This window comes from Haemaphysalis longicornis, unplaced genomic scaffold, assembly GCF_048455015.1.
Source record: "Haemaphysalis longicornis isolate Haplotype H1 unplaced genomic scaffold, Haemaphysalis longicornis Haplotype H1 scaffold_4, whole genome shotgun sequence".
NCBI classification, from domain to species: domain Eukaryota; kingdom Metazoa; phylum Arthropoda; class Arachnida; order Ixodida; family Ixodidae; genus Haemaphysalis; species Haemaphysalis longicornis.
Window position 1 is genome coordinate 68,534,380 of NW_027526361.1, and position 23,747 is coordinate 68,558,126.

The 23,747-nt window shown below is 45.3% G+C and overlaps 1 protein-coding gene across 2 annotated transcripts in view; it reads left to right on the top strand.

Moving 5' to 3' along the window:
- The first annotated feature begins 1,444 nt into the window (after positions 1-1,444).
- The window catches only part of Lnpk (zinc-ribbon metal-binding protein lunapark), a 35,453-nt gene continuing 13,150 nt past the window's right edge, over positions 1,445-23,747 (top strand). The window contains exons 1-8 of one of the 2 annotated variants that reach the window (XM_077707025.1): positions 1,445-1,650; positions 2,994-3,035; positions 5,207-5,394; positions 7,585-7,771; positions 11,642-11,687; positions 12,727-12,912; positions 17,895-18,068; positions 21,309-21,524. In XM_077707025.1, the coding sequence (XP_077563151.1) occupies positions 1,624-1,650; positions 2,994-3,035; positions 5,207-5,394; positions 7,585-7,771; positions 11,642-11,687; positions 12,727-12,912; positions 17,895-18,068; positions 21,309-21,524 (1,066 nt within the window). In that variant the 5' untranslated portion in view covers positions 1,445-1,623. The remainder of the gene's footprint in view (positions 1,651-2,993; positions 3,036-5,206; positions 5,395-7,584; positions 7,772-11,641; positions 11,688-12,726; positions 12,913-17,894; positions 18,069-21,308; positions 21,525-23,747) is intronic. The other variant, XM_077707026.1, reaches the window with a different exon arrangement.

A 23,747-nucleotide genomic window follows, 5' to 3' on the forward strand; every position in this document is an offset into this window, starting at 1 on the left:
ATTTTACTGCCCATTGCTATAACCAAACCTCCCAATATTTTCTTTTGACAACGTCTCTGCCCTGCATTACACCCACGAAACCTTGTTATGTGGGCTGAAAGGGTTTTTTCGCTTTTCTTTTGTTGGTTTGGTCCCCTTTGTTTCATTAGGGTTTTTTTGCGTGTTTTGGGGTTTTTTGCCCTCAAGCGTGTACGCTTTATTTTTTATATCTCATAAAAATATTTATATTGCCAAATGCATACCCTGCTCCACCGCTCATTGATCCTTGTCCTGCCTATTTTTAATTCATAGCATATCTTTGCCGAGCCTCCCCCCTCCCCCCTAATTCTCCAGTCCCAACCGTACGTGTAACGCCATGCATTTGCTGAGGAATGCATAATTGGCGGAATCGACACATATGTTATCGTTATAATAGCGTAAATGGAGATAATTAGACGAACAAAATTTTGAGAAACCGGAAAGACAAAAGATAGAAAAATAAGACAATTACAAAAGTGAACTCACACAATAAAAAAATATGCATTTACATGCCCCCCCCCCCCCCAAAAAAAATAATAATAAAATAAAAGAAGTCCCGAAGAGAACGACGGAAACGCGAATAAAAACACCGTGAGGACGGACAACCATGTCACGTCTTACATTTGCACAAAAAAATAGATAATTGGCTGCGTTCACACATTCAATGGTTCTAATAATAACAGCCGGGGAGTGAAGATAATTGATCGAACGGAATATTAAAAACCAATAATATAAAAATTAAAAAAAATTATAGATGTGAACTCATAAAGTAAAAAATATTTACACCGCCCCCACAAAAAGAAGGCAAAAATAAAGAAGCTCCACAGAGAGCGACAGAACCGGAGCAAAAAATAAATAATAAATCGTGAAAACGGGCCAACCGATGCGTTTGCACAAAAATGCAGAAGTGGTGGAGTAACACATACCGTCCTTGTAATAGCGTACATAGGGATAGTTGATAAAAGGGGATCTAAAAACAAACAAACAAAAGATACGAAATGTTTCCGCCGCTGAATTCATCCAATCTCTAGTTGACGAACCTACGATCTTATCCGCATTAAAATTTCGGAGAGGTTAAACTCTTGCAGCTCGATTTTAAGATGGTTGAACAGAAATAAACCAGATTATTTTACAGGTGACGAAAGGAGGAACAAAAGTCCATTTCGGTGAGAGGAATTTTCTGATTTCACGCACTGTGGCACCTAACTCGCCTACGCTGTTTTCATGTTTTGATGCAAGTTTCGGTTTCGGTGTTAGTGAATAAAAATGTAAATATCACAAATTGGAAACAAAACATCAAGCAAAAATTTATTTCCTTCTGAATATATTTTAATTTTTGCAGATTGTGTTTACGTATTGTTCAAATAGCGGCGAAGTTTATACAATGTTTACGCCTGTTTTTTTGCGTGATTTTCGTCCATAGATGGCAGCAGCGCTTTTCCGCTAACGTCATTCCGTATTTCCGCAAAATCCGAGGTGAAATGTATTCGAAACGATGAGCGTCTAGGCGACCTCAAGGCCCTAGAACAAAAATCCTGCGGTGGTCACCGATGTCACTCCAAGTTTGAAGCTCCACGGAAGGATCTGTGACCCAGAGCGAGCGAGATGGGGATCCTCTGGTCAAGATTCAAGGTGAGGTATGGCGGGTGCCCGTTTGGCGATCGTCGATGAGTTGTCTTGTAAACATTATTGACAGCAGTTACACGCGTATTTGCCGACAAAAGTAGCGTAGAACACCCTCAGTACAACGCATAATTCAGTGCGTAGTGGTTACAAGCGTTGTCACATCCATGCAAAGTCGTATCCGCGACTTGAATGTCACCGCTGCTACGCTTTCCTCGTAGTGCAACGTCCTCCGACTTTATTGTCAATTCCTGTCGGATTTTTACCTGTTTACTAGTGCTGCTGGGGGTTCTCAACGCAGGAGCTCTTGCAGCGGTCGTGGTTCTAAAATGTTTGTGCTTAGAATAATGTTGTTATTTACGGGGAGTTAGATTTATTAGTCATCTGCCAATTTCGTAAGCCGGTGATGGGCGACTTCGAATGCACGGTATTGTGTCGTAGAAACCGGGATTGTTCGGCGAGTAGTAAAACCGGGTCATGTCAGGCGCTAAACTCGAACCTGTTTGAACTACTGAAAAGAATCAGGATCGAAGCTGGCCGACGAGTAGTCCAAAGCGAGCATTAGTGACACGTAGTCCGGGCTGCCGACTTGCCCGACTGGTATGTTTGGTCAACGTCCGTCGGAGTGGTCACCGCGCTATGTGGCGCGGGCGTTTACGTTTCCTGACGTCTCACTTTGCTTTGAACGATCTTGGTGGTGGTGGTGCGAGTTTTCGAGTGGGATCGGGAGCCTGCCCTAATTTCGGCAAAGCGCGTTGACAATTTTTGTGACCCGTTTTTTTTTCTTTTTACGTCTAACCGTACAACAATGAAACACGTGGTCCTTGATGCCATTTGTTCATTTTATTTGTATACAGAAGATGCCAAATACGCATGCAAAAAAAGATCATTATTACGCTGTCAGTTATGTTATTTCTTGTTGGCGCGAGGATAGTGAGAAATGGGATGCCACGAAAAGTGTCTTTGTTGGAAAGGTGGCAGGTGGTATTTGTTTTGGAGGAGGGAGATTGATTTCAACCGAAAACGTTTCTCCTGTTTTGATATTGAACTCACAATATATAACTGTCATCATGTCAAGTAAAGAAGTCCCTATACTTGGCTTTGCATAGATTTTTTTATTGATGAGCTGAAATAATGTTTACTTTTATGGCATTGAGTTGTATGTTGTGGCTCATTCTAATTCTCTACATGTTGAACTGGAAAGGCTGCACCAAATTTCTGTGTGGTAGGGGAAGTTTAGTCTCGACTTTTGTTGTGCTTTGGGTTGGTTGCTATTTCCGTGATGTCGAATGTTTTCATCCAGAAAGTGTCTTCTTTTTACAACTCAACTTTGTTTACCTTCTATCTTGCAGCACAAGCCAGGAACCAAGGAGCTTCTAGATGACATAGAAAAGGTATTAGAACAAAAGGCTTGCATAACACACTAGAGTATGGTGTTTTTATCACATGTTTTGTACGGTTAAGCTGCACCATGGGAGCAGAGCTTTTAATATTATGCGTATGCCTTTTGGCAGATCATGGCAAAGTATTTGGACGTGAGCTAGTTGTTGCTTAAGTGCTTCAGAGCAGTTGAAATGATGACAAAGAAAGCAACCACATACAAAAGTGCAGGCTACTCTGGCAGTAAATGTATGGTTTAAAATGTGCAATAACCCAACTGTAACCTTACTACTTTGAGCACTAACTGCATCACTCATTTACATCATCTTAAGTGCCTGATATAATGAGACACCGTGCAAAAGTACAGTTTGATTATAGATGTCTTGAGGTAGGTGAGTTCGATTTGGAGTGCATGAACAGGGGTGGAGAGTGACCCAGGCTTTTGCTGGCCAGATGAGGATTGGGTTAAGATGCAGGTGTTAGTGTGACATGTGATAGTGGGGCATGCTTTTTGAATTTATGAAAAAGGCCAAATCTGGCGTTGTTGCATTATAATTCGGTCTTCGAAAACCTACTGTGCACTTTTCTTAAGGTGGGTGGTATTTGTAGAATAGGGTGGCTTGGAGTAAATAAATCTCTTGAACTCCTCATGCATGCTTCTATTTGAGGTCTTGCTGGCATTGAATGACTTAAAACTCTCACAGAGTGGGTTGGTCACAGCATGTCTTTTGTTATATGCAACCAAAACCGTCGTTAGCTTAGGGGTGCAAAACCACTGGACTGACTATTGATACTATCTGCAGTACATTCTAAATTTAGCGATTTGATAGTGAAAAGATGTTTCATAATATCGAGCTATTGATAGTGGTATTGATAGTTGACTATCAATAGACTGTCGACTGTGCATGGCAATGAACTGTTTGTTGAAATGCTTATGATGGCAGTGTGGATACAACAATTAGTATGGTATTATCAATTATTAATAGCGGAAAAATTATTGATTAATATTAACAGCAAAGCTGTTTAGCAAATCGTAATTTTTTGTCTCTGCAGTTAAAAATACCAGAAATTGTCGTGTGCGCGTGTAAGCGCGGGCCTTGCAACGACCGCACGGCAGTTGACAAAACCAAGAAAATGCCGAGCGGTTGTGTGTGCATGCCTCGCAACGACTGCCCAGCGTCCCCGGTGAATGTTTGTTAAGCCAAGCATACTACCCACTTTGGGAGATTGGTCGAGATTGTGGCGACTGCCCAGCAGTTAGAAAACACCAAGAAAATGACAAGTGCTAGTGCGTGCGTGCCTTGTGGAGATGCCCAGCGTCCCGCATCCCCGGTGCGCATTTGCAAGCCACGCATACCCACTTAAGAAAACAAACCAAGATTAGCAAAAAATAAAAAAAAATAAAAGACTTCGGGATTTGCCGTAATTGTAACAACATTTGCTCAGAACAAGAAAGACTCCAGCATTCACCGTAATTGTGGCAACACTTGCTTGGAACAAGAAAGACACATCTTACCGTACACCCCTCTAAGCAAAAAAAAAAAAAAAAAAAGGAAGCTCACACTTATAGCAACAAGGATGGAGTAAAGGTTGTTGCGGCAGTGAAGAAGAATCAAATCAGCTGCAATTGTGGACTTAAGCCTTCGTTATGGTCGTGAAGGTTGCGTGCAGCTTTGCTGCCTTCAAGTCTTGCGCCTTAGTGTGAGCTTCCTTCATTTTTTGACAGTCGGATCAAATCAAATCAAATCAGTTTATTTGCATCACAGTGATGCGGGTGATAGTGATAGTGATATACTAAAGCTGCTTGTATAGTGATATACTAAAGTGATATCACTATATCACTAAAGTGATATATCACTAAAGTGACTTTAGTGATATACTAAAGCTGCTTGTATTGATTTTTGTAGTCTGCGGGGAATGTCAAGGGCTGTTCCAACAACTCCCACTTGGTGACAGACCACTTAATAATCAACCTTTTTGCTTGCCACCTAAGGTTCACCCTTGTTTTTAGTGCACTTTTTTTTCTACTTTGCACTGCAGAATGAGCAACACATTTTTGAGTGATTTCTTTTCCATTCCCTGGAAGTCCAGACTCCTGGTCACTAGGGCTGCCACTGTCACCAACCACTAGCCCACAGGACTCAATAAATAATGACGTTTCTCTCCGTTTCCTTGCCCCTTTCAGAAAGTAAAGAACATAAATGAGTACAAACAGAGCACAGAGCGGCAGCAGAAGAGGCTGGTGGGGGCCCTGATATTTTACTCCTGCTTATTCTACATCCTGTGTATGGTCATCACCTATGTGTGGTACTTCCCCAAGACACTTCAAGGCCAAATCTTGTGCACTGTGCCACTAGTACTATTCCCTGTCCTGTAAGTACGCCACGCTTCCAAGTGCATCTATGTTCATGTCTGGGCTTTTTTGAAACTCTTGAATAAACGGATCTCGCAGTCTCAAGAAGTACTTAACGTTAAATGGATGCGGAAAACAATGTAATCTTTTATTGACACAGTTTAGATGGCTTGTACCTTTGCTCTTTTGGCTTTCTCTGGCTTTTTTGTTTTACTTAAAGCTTGGCGAATGACCGAAAATTCCTCCTACTTGTTTTCTGCCCACTTTTTTGCGGCCTAGGTTGAGGGATTGCACATTGCAGATATGGCGGTGATGACCACAAGAAGGATTTGGACACATTGTTTGCATACTGGCAGACATGTCTAATGATGCTTTTATCCAGCCTTTTTAACCCTTTCACTGTTGGGGGTTTCTGGCCATGACACACCCCTAGTGTCGGATTGGTTTCCGGAATATCAGGAAAGGAACATAATGATTTATTGACTATGATAGCGTCCGGAACGTAACACGTCGAAAGGAAAGAGCGTGGGTGAGAAATCACCTTCCTTCCCGATATTTTCAGTTTGCCATACACGCTTCTGATATGACGACCCCACCGTTTCAACATCAGAATCTGACAGTGTGGAACTCACACCCCTTCCTCGGAGGAGATACTCTCAAAATGCGCATCAGAGTGCGACTCGTATTCGGATCGGAATCGGAAGAACCATCGCTCCTGTCCGCAGTCAGAGGCCCCGCGCTGTCAGCCGTCCGAAAGTAACCGCGTGCATGGAGGAAACACTTCCAGCAGCTCGCACAATGCACAGAAATGACACGTTGCGATATCATGACGGCAGATAAAAAGGGGATACAACATTGATACAACAGCCTTGTTTTGCTGATAGCAGCGGCAAGTGAGGGCGAGGCGAGCGAGTGAAAGCCGCGATTGAGCCATGTTTCGGTCTATTGGAGAGGCAACAGCACGCTGTTCCCGTAACAGACTCGGAAACAGAATAATATTAAAAAGAAAACCTTAGAAACCCATTGCAGTTGCGGATACCACAAAAACCCTTGCACCCGTACAGGATCGCACGCGTGCCGCATGGTCACTCATCCTGACAGAGTACGGCGCGCGGAGCAACCATGCCGGCCAGAAACGAAGGGCGGGCTCGGTTGCTCCGTACTCTTCAATATACTGTTGTTAGAGCTTGTGAGTGAAATACAAGCTACTAGAAAGATTCGACAGATGGCGCGAACAGTCTATGTGCGCCAGGTTTGCGCTGTAGCACGAATTTTTGAACGCACAATGGAGAACGTACGAGTACGTCAGTGACAGTGAAAGGGTTAATGTGCCCTGAAAATTATTTTCATAGCTTATGTTGAGGATGCTACTTCACCGTCACTGTAACTAAGGCTTCATCTTGGGTGTTGAAAGCTCTCGCAACACAGGTGCGAAGAAAGAGAGAGAGATGACACGGCTGTCTTTCTTTCTTTGTTCCAGTGTTGCAAGCGCTTTGAACACCAAGATTAACAGCTACCAACTAGCCCAAATATCCATTCTACTGCAGTTTTGGTTCTCAGCTGCAGAGGCTGTTTTGTGAGGAGTCAAAAACAAACACCCGTGCGTACAAGGTTTGGGTGCACTTTAGCTGATTCCCTGGTCATCTAGTTTATAAATCGGTAACCATTCACTGTAGTGTGCCCCATAGCTAAGGTTTTGCTTGAAGCAAGAAGCCCCTGTTTGAACCTTGAAACAGATCGTGCCATGGAAAGTTGTCTTGTGATTGCTGGCTATACCCGTCTTACCCCTCTGATGCCCTCGCAGCCGTTTCTTTAGACGGCCAAGTTCCTGTGGAATGCCTCAATCTATGCGGCCATTGCACTTACCATGACCCACTCCCCTACTTTCACAATTGTGAGTGGCTCAAAAATTGCCATGCACAATTTCAGGTGTTCGCAGTTTCTTAGGTACTATGCAACAGGCAACTTTTGCATTGGGTTGAAAAAGTTATAGTATAAATAATCCCACATAAAACATTAGATGGGGTCCTTGAAAATGTATTTTCTGGACCTTGCAAGACCTTGAAAACACTTGAATTTTTGCCTTTGAAGTTTGTATGAACCCTGAAAGGAAGGGATTTCTACTTTGTGCATCTTTGCCTGTCCCTTTTGCTTCATCTTTTTCTCCGTATTGGATGTTCTTCCTATCTTCCCCCCCTTCTGTTCCACAGGATAGTGCTTGCCAAAAAGCTCCTGCAGTGGTACTTCAGGAGAAAAATTGAGAGGAAAAACGAAGAGCTTGCAGACCTGATCAAACAGAAGCGCTCTGTGCTTGACAATGTCATGGAAACTGAGACTTATAAAATTGCCAAGGAAATACTGGAGAAGTACGACCCAGAAACACTGAGGAAAAGTGTCGTAAGTATGACTTCCTTGCTGTCGTAGCATCAGTGGTGTTCATGATGACACAGTCTGCCAAGTAGCCCAAGAACAAGTAACTCGCAACATTGCTGACAAGCTTGTGAACTTGCAGCGAATTCAAATACAGGCCAAAGGAGCAGTTTTCTAATGAAGTTGGCAAAAAAGAAAAAAAAAAACGCAGATGTCTTTTTAAACTCTATTTCCAAAAGACTGCCCGAATTAGCTACGCTGGTGTTTTTGTGATCAGTATTGTGCAAGTTCTTGTTTTATAGGGCTTGAAGGCGGAGGTAACACAATAATAGTAAGAACCTAACCATCTAGAGTAGTGTCAGTCTTTCCAACATGGTGCGCAGCAGCTTGGTAGGTGCGTGTCATCTGGCTAGTGCTTGGGAATTTCTGTATGTGTTTCGAACGCCGTTTCAGTTGTTTCCTGGGGTTGTGATTAGCACTGTCCGCAAAATTCTCCCTGACAGCTGGAGATTGATTTTGGACAAACCCAGGTGTGTCAGATTTCGGGCGCAAAGATGCTGATTTACTCATAGAGACAGATCTCCTCGTGAAGAGTGGAGGCGTTTTCATTTTTTTTTTCCTCCCCGTTTTTGTTTCAAGTTCACAGCTATTTGCAGAAAAAGGCTTGATGCAGCTTCACAGTTGCTTTATGATTGATGTTGCAAACTCTTTTTTTTTTAACATGCATATGCCATGACTTTGCGTGCTTCAATATACTGTATAGATGGGTGTAGTAGCTGTACTCGTATGTAAGGGCCTGACTGACTACACCCCATAATTTAATAAAGGCTGCAAAAAACGTTCGGGGTCATTGCCTTTTTATCAGCCACACTTGGTGCAGCTGATAAGCGTGGCTGGGATACTTGGGGTGTGGCAAGAGGATAAGGACGAATGAATATACCTGAGTGATAACAAATGGTGATAAGGTTTTTTTCTTTTCTTTTGTGCCGAAACGTGTAAATAAGGCGAACATTTACAAAACACGCATTGGACAGGGGTGGAACAGCTGCGCCATTGAGCGACGAAGTTGTGTACCTGTGCCATCCTGTTCCGAACCGCCCCTGTTGCCTTAAACTCGTTTATCAGCACTGTCCTGCGCCTGAATCGAGCCGCGAAATACGGCCACCATGGTGCCCACCGCCTGAAAACTTGGCTGAAACATCATGTTTTCAGTTTCATCAAGGCTGTGGGTGGCTGTAGAAGTTGGTTTTGACTTAGCCGTAAGGCCGCAGGCACTACGTGCCTTCTATTCTCTTTGCATTTCTTTGTGTTGCGTTTGCATGGTTTTGTTTGCTGGTGTCTGCTGCTGCGCCACAATCAATGAAAAAGGACCAAAAATAAAATGCTTTTGTGTCTTATCACAAATGGATAGAATAATATTTGAATGAAAAATTGTAGTTCATTGGAGGTGCACATCAACTTAGTCACCCATTTTTGGCTATCCTAGCTTTGCTGCCCGCAACTTTCCGTAGCTGCATGTATTGAACAAGCAGTGTCTTGGATGCTTTGCTCTTGCTTGTTAATTCAGTTTGCTGTTGTTGGGAGCCAATTACACATTTTCACCTGTGAACTTTGGGGTTAGCTTTGGTTAGTGGGGGATGGTCCAACATTAATCATGTCTTATAAAACACGCTCTCGTTACGTAGTCCACCGCGCAAGTTCTTCTACCCTTGCAACCCCATGACAGGCCAAGACAAAGCTATGTTCAGCTTCCCACTCACTGAAACCACTGTTCGATAGAAAAAACTGCAAGCAAACACTTTGTTTTGCATAATGCCGCCGTGTGTTCGCATAAACACTGCCGTTTGCCTGACACGAAGCAAGGCCTATTATCTGATCTATTTCGACTCTGCACGTGAGATTTGACCTTTGAACGGTAGGTAATAACGCGGCGCGCTCGATTGGGTCGAAGGTAGATAATTCCTCATTTTGTAAACCTCCAGATATAGTACAGGCACTGCGTTCGTGGTTCAGAGTAGGTTCTGATGCATGGTAGAACGCCTGATATAGTTGATAGATAAAATGTAATTGGCAAGGACTTGCACAGTGGCCTGTAGGGAGATAAGGGAGGGACCATAATGCTGTGAAATGGTGTTGCATCTGCCCCAAATGGCATTTCTGGCTGCTCCAAGCCTGCTACAAAAGGCACTTTTGCCTGCTCCCAGGACTGCTCCCAAACCCACGTACCCTGTTCCACCCCCAATTACAGCAGGAATGGCTTTTCTCTTGGTAATAGCTTCAGTTTTGATTTCCACCCCAAATTTTGTAAAAAAAATATAAATGTACCTGTGGCCATTACGCGAGTCCATGTGGTACTTTGTGTTGCGTTTATTCTTGCGATAGACCCGACGCGGTGGCTCAATGGCTAAGGCGTTGCGCTGCTGAGCACGAGGTCGCGGGTTCGATTCCCGGCCGCGGCGGCCGCTTTTCTGATGGAGGCGAAAAGCAAAAACGCCCGTGTGTACGAGATTTCGGCGCACGATAAAGATCCCCAGGTGGTCAAAATTAATCCGGAGCCCTCCACTACGGCGCGCCTCATCGCCTGCGTTGCGTCGGCGCGTTAAACCCCTCAATCAATCAAATCAATTCTTGCGATAGAATGGAATTCCGACAACTCCCCATGTGTGAGACACAGGCATAATCAGTAACCTCAGGGAAATTCTCTGGCAGTCTTGCAGTGACTTCCACTGGTTGATTTGGAGCGGTAACCAACTCTTCCAAAGAACAGTAACATTCGACTCTGAGCAATCCAGATTGGCCTGGGGTTCTGGTTGCATCCAAAGCATCTCGTTGGAGCAGAGTGGGGTGCTCGGCAACTGAGTGAGCTTCGCTCCAGAACAATGAATGAAGCTTGTTATTATATTTCCCGTGTGGATGGGAATTTTTTAGATGAGAATTTTTTGATGAGTGCCTCAATGCAATCTCTAATGGCTGCATAAATTTTCAGGAACTATGTAGTTACATGACGATTGAGAGGAAATAAGTTTGAATTTACCATTACATCATCAATGTGACGTGTGAACCCGAATTTTGAAATGTACTTTGAGTAACCAGACATGGTAAAATACTGGCCCTTGAACAAGTGGGGAGGATATAAATTAAGCCTTACCTTTACGTTGTGGTGTTTTAACCAGAATTTTGAATTGTACTTAGAGTAACCAGACATGGTAAGATACTGGCACTTTGAACAAGTAGAGAAGATACTTGTGCGTTAAGGCTGGTGAAGTTGAACCCTTTCGGCCCTGGCGTCGTCATTTGACGTCACAACACATAATATCCTCTAGCACCGTAAGGACAAAATGGAAATGGATAATTTTGGGGGCAATGGTTGTTCAAGGGTGCCTCTTGCGATAGACATCCCCATTGTTGAGTTTTCGAGGGGCTGGCCGATATGAAGCAGAAAAAGCTCCAGTGGACACAGGTTATAACGACAGGTCGAGTAAGGAAACAGAACTTTGATTGTCGAAATGTTTATGAATCTGTAAATACATGGATTATCAGCTATATATTTTTTTCTGTAAGATCAGAGTGTCGTAGGTTTTATGACAAAAAGAAGAAATTGTTTTTTACTTGAAAGAAAAATTTTAATTCCTTATGACCTAATTAATTGTTGTACCTGTACATTAATAAATACCTACTTGCACTATCAGCGTAATTTTTGAGTTCTGTGCTTCTGTCCGAAGCTGTATGAATACACGCAGAAAAACAAGTTTCGCTAGAAATAAAAAACCAGGGCCGAAAGGGTTACAAAACGTGAAGGCATAGTCATTTAATTTCAGAATGTATTCTAATCTTATCAAAAACTCTAGTATACCGTTTGTCACTGATTGCACTGACGCATCTACCTTTTCCTTTCAGAAATTGGAGGAGAAGACAGTGAGGCCACTGTCTGGAACTGAGCCAGGTGAGATTCATCTTCTTTTTACGTATGTTGTCTACAAATTTGCTCAAACCATCAGCTGGTAGTGGCCCCCGTGGAAGCACTGCAAGTGCATGTCTTTGTTCTGGTTAAGCCCTAACGTGCCTAACCTCAGCACTAATTGTGATTAGAAAAACAGTGCCAATTGAGGCATTTTTTCAATCTGCATGATATGGTAGTATTCATGCCTGCTCTTTAGTTTCCGACTTACACCCCCATCTTACCACCCAAAAGAGGAATTTGTACTCAAAGATGAAAATTAGGGGCACCATCATTGCCACTGTACAAACATTTTTATAAATGAAGTAGGTCATATGTGTGGGATTTGTGTTGATACATTGCGTGCATCAAAACCTTGTGTTAAAAAAAGCCCTCATTTTTCGACCCCATCAGAACATTACAAAGATTTGTGACTCAACTAGAATTAAGAAATTTCCTTCATTAAGCTGATTTGAAATTAACCAGATATGAAATGAAGTCGATTTTGCAGTTCCTTAACAAACTCGCTGGTTAGTGTTGTAGGCTGAAAGTGGGCAATATGATCTGTTTAGAGATGGGCAAGGCCGCGCTGTCGTCAATTTCTTTATTCTGTTTGACTCCTTGACAAAACTACTGCACAATTTAGCCAGTGAGGCCATTTATTTCTTTGGGAGGGGTCGTCAAGACGTGGTGTAGGACGGAGGCCAGCACGATTAATAAAATCTTTCTGAGGCACTTGGCCACAATACACTGCCCATGTTATTGTGCCGCATTCTCCTATTCCCAGCGTCGTTAATTACCCTTCAGGTGGCTAAAGGCACTCACGGCGGACACCTATAGTGAACTTTGTTCCCCTCGAGTACTTGCAGTGTTCAAAGCGAAATGATTAATCTGGAGATGAGGGAAGAAGGTTAGGGCTCTCTTCACTAAGCACGCTTGAGTTTATTTGCCAGCCTAACGCTGCAAGGGTCAGTAGAGAGCTGTGTGGCATGCGGTCCCGTTTGAGAGTTGCCAGCTAACCTGTGTTGTGTTGGGGCATGCGTAGACATGCGCCGGCGCATGGTCCCCCCTCCCAGCAAGGGTCCCCTGCGTGGCGGCGGTCCCCCTCCGCGGCTGCCCCACTCGAACCTCAAGATGCCCTCCTCTTCCTCCTCCCCTGGCGCACCCTTTGAGGAGCGCCGCATGATGGTCGTCGCGCCCGGCATGCCCCGGAACGGACAGCAGACGCACGGTGAGCAGGGCCTAAGCGGTGCTTTTGAGTGCGCACGCAGCATATAGTCTGTTGGGGTAGGCTTAGCGGCAGGCCATGTAGCAGCTGTTAAAAAAGCACTTTTAGTGCACAAAGAATAAATGGATGTAGCCAATGCAAAAAAAAAAAAAATTACGACGACACCTAAGCACTTAAGTCCTCATTATTATCATCATCATCTTTGCATTGCCTCTTCTTCTTGGTTACTACCACTGGCCACATACCCGCGATCGCATCGCCAACAAAGAGGACATTTACTCGTGTAGGTCCCAGCACATGTCTCTAACATAAGTTCATAAATCGAAGGTTGCGATGCGTTTATCATGTCCACCTTCAGTCATCTAGAGTCGTCAAGCTGTGGTGGTGTCGGGGTGGGGTCTTGTCTCTGGAGACTCAGGGTTAGATTCCCGCCCAGACCCAAGTGTACACAATTTTATTTTCAGCTTGATTACTCTACTTTTATTCTCTTTGTGCCGTCGGCAATCTTGAGTGCTGTTTCTTGCTCATGCACGACGTTAGAATCTTTACAGAGTCAACCAATGCTTTCGCATTAGAGACCTTCATTCCACACCTCTCTTTTTGTACACTCGGGTCACATGATCACAATCAAGCAAACAAGTAAGGTGTGCCAGCTGCATTGCTCATGCAGACAGACACTTGACGATGTCACAGCTCACATAACACTTTTTGGGGAAAAAGCCCCCTAGGGGCTCAGGCTGTCGGTGTCTTATGTCGTCGTCGTCGTTTTGTGTAGTTACAGTACTAAAACACCGGGGCACTTGTTTTCGAACGCCTCGCACTGGAACGTTTCATCTCCGTGGGCGAAAACACGCACTGAAAGAACACACTGAAACACTCGTTTTCCAACGCCTTGTGCTAGAACACATCGTGCTTCAAAGACGTGAGACCTTTACAGCAAAGCTGTATACCTCTACCCCCCAACGGTTTTGTCTCCGTGGGCAAAAAGGCCAAGGTGCCAAGAATACACTTACCGTATTTTCCGGTCTATAAGTCGCACCTTTGTATAAGTCGCACCCCCCTCAAAATGAGAGTAAAAAAAATATATATATAAAACCCACCGGTATATAAGACACACTTGTTAATCAGGTAAACTCATAGTGAATCAGATAGTTAAAAAGTGCGGCAAAAGTACATGGTTGCGACGGCCGCCGCCTATGAACGCATCCCCCGGTAAGGAGGACTAGGCACGGGCATATAACATCCTAAGTCTAGACATAACTAACTTCTCAAAAATAGTTTATTGATACACACAGATGGCATGTTCTTACGGACAGCGCTTAGGCAAAACCATCGAAGTTTTTTTCCTCCAACTCGCTAACAAATAATTTAGTATCTTCAGTGGGAGTTCCGCTGCGCATCACTGTCATCCTCCGACTCTCTGATGTCTTCTTCGCCAACATCGTTACCACTTGCGGACCGGATTACTCCGGCCTTTATCAACCCGGCTACAACTATTTTTGCAGGAATAGAGTACCAAGAGTTGGAGACCCATTTGGCCACCTCTCCAAACGTCGTGCGTCTCTTGCGTGCTGTCGTAAATCAGCGCAATAAAGGTGTCATGGCAAACGGAAGTGACGCGACCGGAAGTGGCCAGAAAATCGAAACGTATCAGCAAGCTGTCATTTTAAAAATTAGCAGCACGTTTACCTCCTTCAGAGTAACTCTCTGCAATAATTTATAAGCTGCATTTTGTTTTCGCAACCCAGTTTGATGTTACTTTGAATTTATTCTGAACTGTAGTTACTGCGCATGGCATAAAGTGGCGCGTAGTTGTCGCAGGCCATTATCATTGTTTTTGACTAGAAAAAGCTGCTAATTCTTTGGTGTAACATCCCGAAGCGAAATATGGGCTATGAGGAACGGCGTAGCGGTGGGCTTCGGATTCATTTACACCATAGAGGTGTGTCTCAACGTGCGCTGCCCACGCGTGGCCGCCGCAAACCGGATTTATTTCATACATAAGTCGCACGGGTGGATAAGACGCACCAACGAAAATTTCAGAAATAAACCGCGACTTATACACCGGAAAATACGGTACACACTGCATGCTTCACCCCTCCATAGGTTTCACGTTAGTGGAAATGGTGCGGGATTTCTTCCACATGATGACCCGAGAAGAACACCTGATTGCTCATCAGTGTGTTGATTGGGTTCGCGTCCATGTATCAATGTTGGAAAGAACCATGCAGCAGCGACTGCCCCAGGACGATTTAGATAGAGAAACTGAGAGGTCTCTAGAAGTTAACTTCCGGGCAAGTAATCAGCATCGTGTTGTCTGGCCCACCCATAGCTTAAAACAGAAGTATTGTCTTCTGCTGAGATAAGGAGTTGTCATGTGCGTTTGTGTGCCTTTGTGAGAGGCTGAGCTTCTAATCTCTAAATGCTAACATATCACGAGTCTTGACTTCCATTACTAGAAGGAAACTTCCAAGGGCTGCATGTGCTTTTATCCCGAACGCGACAAAGCCTTACCTAGCCTCCTATTGTAGGTCAGTGCTCTAGTGGTATGTCATGGCTTGGAGCAATGGACCTTTTTCCAGTATCGATCTGCGCATGCGCTGGCTGCTGGTCCGCCATTCTTGGCAGTCGCCTCGGGCGAAATAAACAAGAGGGGCCGCCCCCTCAACTTGCTGCTTGGGGAGCGGCTATGCCTCCTAGGGCTGCACCTTTCTATTTCCTTTTTTCAAGCAGCTCACAGTGAGTTCGTATGTATGTGCATATAAAAGAGGCTTTCAAAGGAAAAGGGCAAAATGTTTGAGGCTTGCCACGCTGCAAGCACTTGGCTACCAGTGAGGAAGCATCGAAAAAGAAATAAAAGTGAAGAAAAAGGGGTGCTTTAGCCACTGCAGATTAGTCACCGTTACCGGGACATTCATGTGAAAGGCACGGGTGACAAGTGGGTGCGGGAGGGACTGCGTGACCAGGATGGTTTTTGCACGGGTTCCGCGAAAGCCAAACATTTTGGGGGGCGTGCCTGATTGCCAGTTTAGGTTCGCCGTGATGGCCGCTAGGAGGAGTGGTACTGGAAAAAGTTCCATGGGGATGGCTGGAGTACAGCACAACTTGGGAGCAATGCGCCACCAACTTATCTTCATACTTTTAAGGGATTAACAAGTATGTTTATGGAATCTAGCTCTAATTTCACTAGGCATATGGAATTTTTACATGAAAAGACTCTTGAGTACTTTAGAAGATTGCCGGATTTACCCTGTAATGGTATTGCAGCCAGACTAGATTGTAGAAAATGTGAATACAGTGAATGACAAGGTGTATCAAACATAAGAAATGCCCTGCAAAAACTACATACAAAATATATCTTCTACGACGAGCCACATATTGGAGGCTTTGTCCTCGGTGCACTGTCGTCAAAATCGAAGCTGGCATTGTTGTCAGTCACTTCACTGCCTCTCTTGAAGATTAGGGTCGCACAGAGAAAAAGCTTTTGGAGAGCCCTTATCTCTTTATTTTTAGGCCAAGACAACTTCTGCGCTTCCTTTTTTGCCCACTGGCTGATAACGTGGCTGCGCATTTGAGCGTCAGCCGTCATCGTCCTCTTTTCGCGTACTTACTGCAGAGTTGCATTGAGGCCTTTTGTCAGTGCTGTGGCCCTTAATGAATTTCATTTTTCACAGGTTTAGCTTTTTCGCTACCACATTTATTCAAATTGACCATGCTTATCGGTGATCTCGCTCCTAGATTTCATATGGCATTTGAGGTGTTTCTAAGACGAGTGGAGCCGTCTTGTGGTTAGATCAACAAATGCCCTTTCAGAATCAAATTTCTTTTTAATTTCTGCAGCAAAATTGTACTAATGTATCGCTTGCTGCTACAATGCACCAGCATTGTTTATCTCGGCACCAACATTGAATGGGGACCCTAGCAGGGTTAATGCTGTGGGGCAGGGGGAGGGGGGGGGGGGTAATGGATTATATTGGTGTCAATTATTAATAGGTGTCTGTAGGTGTTCTTACTCGTGCAAATGGGCAACAGTTCGTGTTTAAACTGGTTGGAAAACCTTGGTGTAATTCTTTCTCAGATCCTTTCCAGTACAATCATCTCGTTGCATCTGTGAAACGTTCTGCCGAAGCTGTAGGAGCAGACCTCAGTCACAGGACAAGTCAGCAATGTGCCAGTCACGATGGCACAATACGAATTTGGTTCATTCAAGAGACCTGTTGGTGAATCACAGAGTTGTGGCTACCACTGCGTGCACCATATGCATAAAACAAATGCACGTTCAGTGTGAGGCAAGGTCTGATAGCTTCAAGCCCCACGAGGGAGATCTTGGCGCTGCTGCGCGTGGACCCAGCCAGGCTTTGCTGATTATCTCTTTGTTTCGGCTGAATAAAAAAAAAACATGATTGTGGAATGAGCATGCCCTTATCCCACATTGTTAGGCTGTGCGCATTCCGGTGGCGTCTTTTGGCCGGGGAAAAACTTTTTGTTTGGGAGTTCAAAAACCTTCTGTCAATCAAGCACAACGGAGACTCGTACACTAGGTACAAACATTGGGAACCCCTACGATATTCTTTGCGTGTGTGTTAATCTTGTGCATAATTCGGTAATAAGACTCCTTTCCATTAGAATAAAAAAAGGCCAAGTCACTGCCAAGACTGTGGGGTCAGGGCATTGGTGGGGAGTGTAAAAATTAAATGCCAGCCACGTAAAAACTGTGCTTGATGCTATTGGGCCATGTTAAGCTGCCGTTGTAGAACTTCAGCTTGTTGATGGGTGCTATGTGGTGTGGCTAACATCGTCAAGGCAAGAATAGTGGCCATGTAAGGCACACATTTCCTGTGGTCAGACTGGACGCCATCATTAGGGCACATGGTAGAAACCTTTATATCTTTGCCCAAAACAAACAGCCCAGGCAGGTTGAAAGTGCTGTTTGCAGTATTTTGTGCGTAGTAACCCTGCCCTAATGTGCGGATGCGTGCGTGCAGGCCTGGTGCCGGTGCCGGCCCTCCCGCGGCCGATCCTGCCCCGCGAGCGGACAGCCTTTGACCGGGTCATCGACTTCCTGGTGGGGGAAGGCCCGAGCAACCGCTATGCGCTCATCTGCAACCGCTGCTGCTCCCACAACGGCATGGCGCTCAAGGAGGAGTACGAGTACCTCTGTGAGCGGGCCTCCCCTTCTTTCTAGGCCAAGGATGGGTGGCACCAGGTGTCCTGTGGCAACAGTGGCCTTCTGCTTTTTTGCAGGATCACATGTCCTGCTAGTGATGATGGTGGTGCAGCTCTTCGCTCACTCTTGGTAATGGTGGCAGGCACTGAATAGCATTCAGTGTTGACGTTGATAGCGGGCACTGCATATTCTAACGGGGTCCTAAGAGAGAGAGAATGAACACCTTAACTGATTTTTCATGTGGTGGTGGAATGGGAGGGCCCTGTTGGGACATGGTCAGAAAAGGAGTGGGTGGGAGTGTCGTGAGTGGCATGCACTACAGGCTTAACGGGGCTAGTCTCGAAGGAATTTGGTGGGGCCGATCATATGCCCACCACTTGTCTGTTTAGACTCACCAGTGCCCCCTATCACAGGTGAGCAAGAGAATGAATTTTTGTGATATTTACAGCAGCCAACACCTCCTCCACAGTCCATTACACTAACTCTAGGCTGTGGTCTTGAACTGTGCGTTGAAAACTGTGTGCTGAAGTGAGAACTCTGGAGACCAGTCAACTTCTCCCACCTTGTGGAACAGATGAAATGGACATGGGCGACTTTTAGAGGCATAGCATGGTGGTTGGTCTGCCAGATGGTGCACATGACCAACATTTCTACTTAGGTCTAAGATGTTAGGTCAAAGTTTTGTCTGTCCAGTTGGAGCCGTTCCTTTATTAGGCTTGTTACGCCAGCCTCTCCTGTGGCAGAGGCGATGAACTTGTAGCGTGCTTTGACACGGCAGCTTCAGCAGTTCTCTTCCCCGCACATGTTTGTACTACCCTTTACCAAGTGTCGCCTTTCACAACACATTCGGTGTGGGTCCCCCCGTCCAAGTCAGCCCCGCCTTATAAATGTTGATAATGTCCCATGACAAATTTCGCATTCCGACCTCCTGCTTGCGTGGCTTCCGAAAGGACCGTCAGAGCTTGCACAGTGCAGTTGTCCTCATATCACTGAACTTTTTTTCTGAATTCATCACAGGTTTGTTGAAGTTTTTGCAAGCGCTCGTTTAGTCTCTGAAGTTTCACTGAAGACGATGAAGAACTTTCATGTGCGATTTCTTTTCATCCTCGCAACATATCCAACCAGGTCAAATGCCATCTGGCATTCTTCAGTTTTTAATTTATTTTCCAAAGGTTCCTTACGATAGGCATATTGCCTGTAGCTACGTTTTTTTGTGGCTAGTATCCAGTGTTCGTGCATTCAGCCTCGGGTTCTTCTAGACGAGGATGTCTTGCTTTTCTGACACTAAGGCTGGTTCACCTGAATTGCTCGCTCGCGTGCACATGTTGCGTGGCGTGCGAAGCAGAGTTTTTCACTCCTTGGAATGAGACGGCAACATGTAGGTTGGTATAGGGTGGAAACTGAGTCGACACAGGTGTTGAAAGCGGCAAATTGCGTTTCGTTCCTATACCTTGTAATCGCTGACGGAGAAATGAAGTGAACACACGACGGTCCTGGAGCTTGGCTGCCACTGGCTGCCCTTGTCGCTCCCTTGTTGGGAAGTGTTATGCAGCCAGGAATTCTGGACGGCATGCAGGTCATGGGATCACATTTCCAGGTTCCGTGAGGCATTTGACTTACAATTCGGCACACTAATTTTTAGGCATCACGTCCAGTGTAATTTCTCCACAGACTGGTAAACCTAACAGCTGACCAAAAAAAAAAAAAGAAAAGTCGAGGTTGCTGGCTGACCACATGATGGCAGCGTAAAAGTTTCAGAGAGTAGAAAAAAATACCCCTTTGCACAAGGTGGTGCAAGCAGGGGCGAGGCGCTTTTTTCACCTATAAGCAGCGTCCCAACCTCTCATTGGGGCCAGTGGATCAACTTCTCCTTTCACGCGCATTCATTTGTCTGCAAGAAAAATCGGCAGGCACCAAAAGGGAGGCGATGGAGTGGCTGTGGTCACATCATTACAGTGCCTGCAGTAAGAAATGAAGAAACCCTGATGAGTGCCCCGCCATCAAAAGATAATCCACCCCAAAAATTTGGCATGATGTTAGTTTCTTTGCATACACCTTTCAACATTTCCTAATTTGTCACCAAAGAATAGTGCACCCCTCTAATATTTGGACTAGACTTGCTGCTGTTTTTAGTTGAACTATCTCCTGGTATTTCGCAGTACACTGCTTGTACTGCCAAGTAGTCGGCACCACTGGGCCAAACACACCTAGTTTCTTATCCTTGATAATAGTGGAGCACAATAAAGGTGGCAGCATCGTGAGTGCCTGGAATTCATGGCACACTTGCCTAGCACACCGTTACAATTTTCACAAAGGACAATCGTATATCTCCTCTTCCCAATTTCAGTGCTCAATTTGAGTGACGCATGTGGCTGGCTGTAGTGACGCGATGTTGTTATGTATGTGCCGCTCCCAAATCCTTGCGCCCTCAGTCAGAGGCTGTACAAAATGGTGGGGCAGCTGAGTTGACCACAACGAAGTTATGAATTCGGCCTAGGGGGTCGATGTGGCTTTTAAGTGCGGAGCACTTTAGGGGCTCGCCTTGTCGTGGCTCGCTCGCCAGACCCAAGTATAGCCACACAGTGTTCGTCGTCGCGGCGTAACCCAGAGGCTTCGGAAGCCAAACTGTTTATATAGTCATAAGCGTTCGAAACTTGTGAACCGCTAGTGCTTGTCATATATCTCCCCATTGTTTAGCACAAAGAATACTGTAGGTACATTTGAGGCAAAATATACGTAATTAACCGGCAGGTCCTGCGTTCATTTAGTTAGGAATGCTCGTTGGATTGGTTTTTACTATAAAAGTGGCAGTGCAATGCTGGCACGTTCGGGGGGGAAAGCAACCACGAAGAAACCAGAACACCTGGTGGTGCAGTTTCAGGCAGGGGGCATGCGAGCACTGCTAAGGCGGGAAATTTGAAATGCGTTGGGTGGTAGCAGTGAGCGGATAACGGCGCTACAGCCCATTACGACGAATCACTGCTCTGCACTTCCGACAGCTTTCACATTAAGTGGAACGGCTTTAATTTTCAAATTTTTTTTTATTTGAGCTAGGGCTTAATTGCATGTGTACTTACTACCTAGTGAGGTAATACTGTAATCTCAGTTTTACTTGCGATAAGACTTGCAGTTCTGTCGAACTCGAGTTACCGATCAACCAAGCTGCGATGTAGTTGTAGACACGGCGTGGGCACCTCTGCCTCTTGGCTGATACATCTCTTCCGCGATGCAGCGTTCCGGTGCTGCTACTGCTTCCACTGGAACCAGGCCAAGAAGCAGCGCCCCGAATTGCCCAAGGTGCTCGAGATGCCCGCCCAGGGCATGCTCGCACTTCCATCTCCGAACTCGTCCATGAACTCGTCGGCCAACTCGACTGCAAACACCACCGCCACCCTGGCTGCCACCGAGGAGGAGTCTTCGATCTCAGCGAACAACACCATCAACGAGAGTAAGCCACTGCTGTTCACCCTTAAACTTTGCTCACTAGAGGCCCCCCCCCCCCCCCCCCCCCCCCCCCCCCCCCCCCCCCCCCCCCCCCCCCTTCTCCCTTCCTGTCTACTCTGGTGTTTTGTTTGTTATTTGGAAAGATGTAGTGACCAAGGCTTCGTTTTTGCCATGTGGTGGTGAGGTGGAAAGTAATGATAGGAAAAAGAAGTCGGGTAAAAAGTAGTGCATTACATTCCACTTCGTATAGAAACCGCTGATTGGGTGAAATCGTTATGGTTAAAGCTCAAAAACAGCTTCGATGTCCTTCCTGCTTTGGCAGTAAGTACCACGGCACACTTCCCATGACGATTCGAAAAATGCTGCAGTGATGTTCCAAAGCACAACTGATGATGTTGTATCACTGGAACACGTCAAACGGCACACTTCAGCGTCATGCCACACATTTCTTATTGTAGAGTTTTCTTTTCTTTTGTTTTTCTTTTTTTTCCCCCACTTTTACTGATGATACTGGCCGTGGTCGTTTTGGAGCAGGTGAAAATGCTTCTCTGGGGAGGCAAAATTGTTTTTAGGAAAACTAAAAACAAGCGTTCGTGGCAGGTTTCTGTTAAAACATTTGCAAAAGATGCATGCAGTTTTCACAGCAATGCTTGTAGAAGTCCCTATGCGCCATCTTCACCACAGTGCTCCATAATGACCAACTGAGGGGACTGGGTGTGCAAATTCAATGAATGGCGATACCCAGCGTACGATTTGACACGTACAGTGCGATAGGCACAGGGACAGCAAGCAAAGGGTTGTCTGGCGTTTTGCATTGTGCAACGTCCAAGCACAGACACCCTCCTACTCGAGGTGAATGCATGGCCTTGCCTGCCGAATTTGCAGCACACTTGGCCACTACAGTCGGTCTTTTTAGAGCATTGTGGTAGAGGCGCTCTGTGGGGCCTTCTTAGAGTGCTGAGAAAACAGGTAGCAAAGGCAAAAGAAAAGCAGAATTAGCTTGATTTAACTTGTTTTAAGGCAGCTGATTACCTCCAAAGAAAATAAAATGTGGCTGTTTTGGGAGCTGGTGGAAACGAATAGGAACTCGCTGGCATTGTCCGACAATGCGAGTTCAGAAGCTGGCTAGTGCTGGCCAGTTTTTCTTTTTTTTTCTTGGCATTTCCACTAAGTTACAATGATACTGGCGACACGTACCATACTCTGCAGAACTAGAATGTTTTTTTTTTTTTTTCGTTCTGAGAGTTAATACGAGAAAGGCGGTAAACTTTGTCGCTATGATTGTCATCTGCAGCAGTTTGGGTCGTGATTGTGTTCGATTGAGCTATCAGAATCTGTTTGGCTAGGTCAAGTACGCACGAGAAAAGCCTACATCTTTCAAACAATTTCAGTTCGTTTGGTTTCAAAAGCATCCAAAGCGGCTGCTCACTGGCCGGTACATGCTACGCACGGAACAGCTCCCGCTAGGCGAAGACGTGTTTTCAGCCCCGACTGCTGGAAGCCCGCGCATGCATGCATAGTCGAGTCATGGTACCTGTTAATGATAGTGTAGCATGCATGCACTATGTGCTATGCTAAAACACTTTCTTGGCTCGGATTGCCATGTGCGGTAGCTGAAGCAATCCTGTTTTCGATGGTGGGGTGATAAGTGGCGCATGAGGAATTACCGTATTTACTCGCATAATGAACCCACTCGCGTAATAAACCCTCCCCTTACTTTTCTTGTTGAAAATTTACTTTTTTGTCACTTCGAATAAAAAACACAGTGGGAATATGTTTTTATTTCAGCACGGTTGCTGATGCTGTAGGCCAGGGGTTCTCAAGCATGTTGGTCCCAGGGAACCCTGCTAAGCTCCGTGAAGTGCCAAGGAACCCCCCCCCCCCCCCTGCCATTTTTCATTCAGTTCACGCTACATTCACGTGCAATAAATTAAAAAAGACGCAAGCTTGCTTGCTTTTGAATTTATTGCACGTGAATGTCGACTTTACGAGTGGCACCTATCTCGAAACAGGAGAAATGTGCATGTGGGTAATACAAGGCCGAGATTCAAGTGCAATAGTTTAACCACGCTGCCCGTTTTCGGAGTCTGGCTGGCTACAAGCTGCTGGCAGGATTTATTGCGCAGCTCGCGCCTTTCTGTTACGCACTGAGATGTGCTTACTGACACTCGGGCATGAGTAATGGAGGTTCCTTAGATCGATCGTACCTAGGGTTTTCCATCTAAGT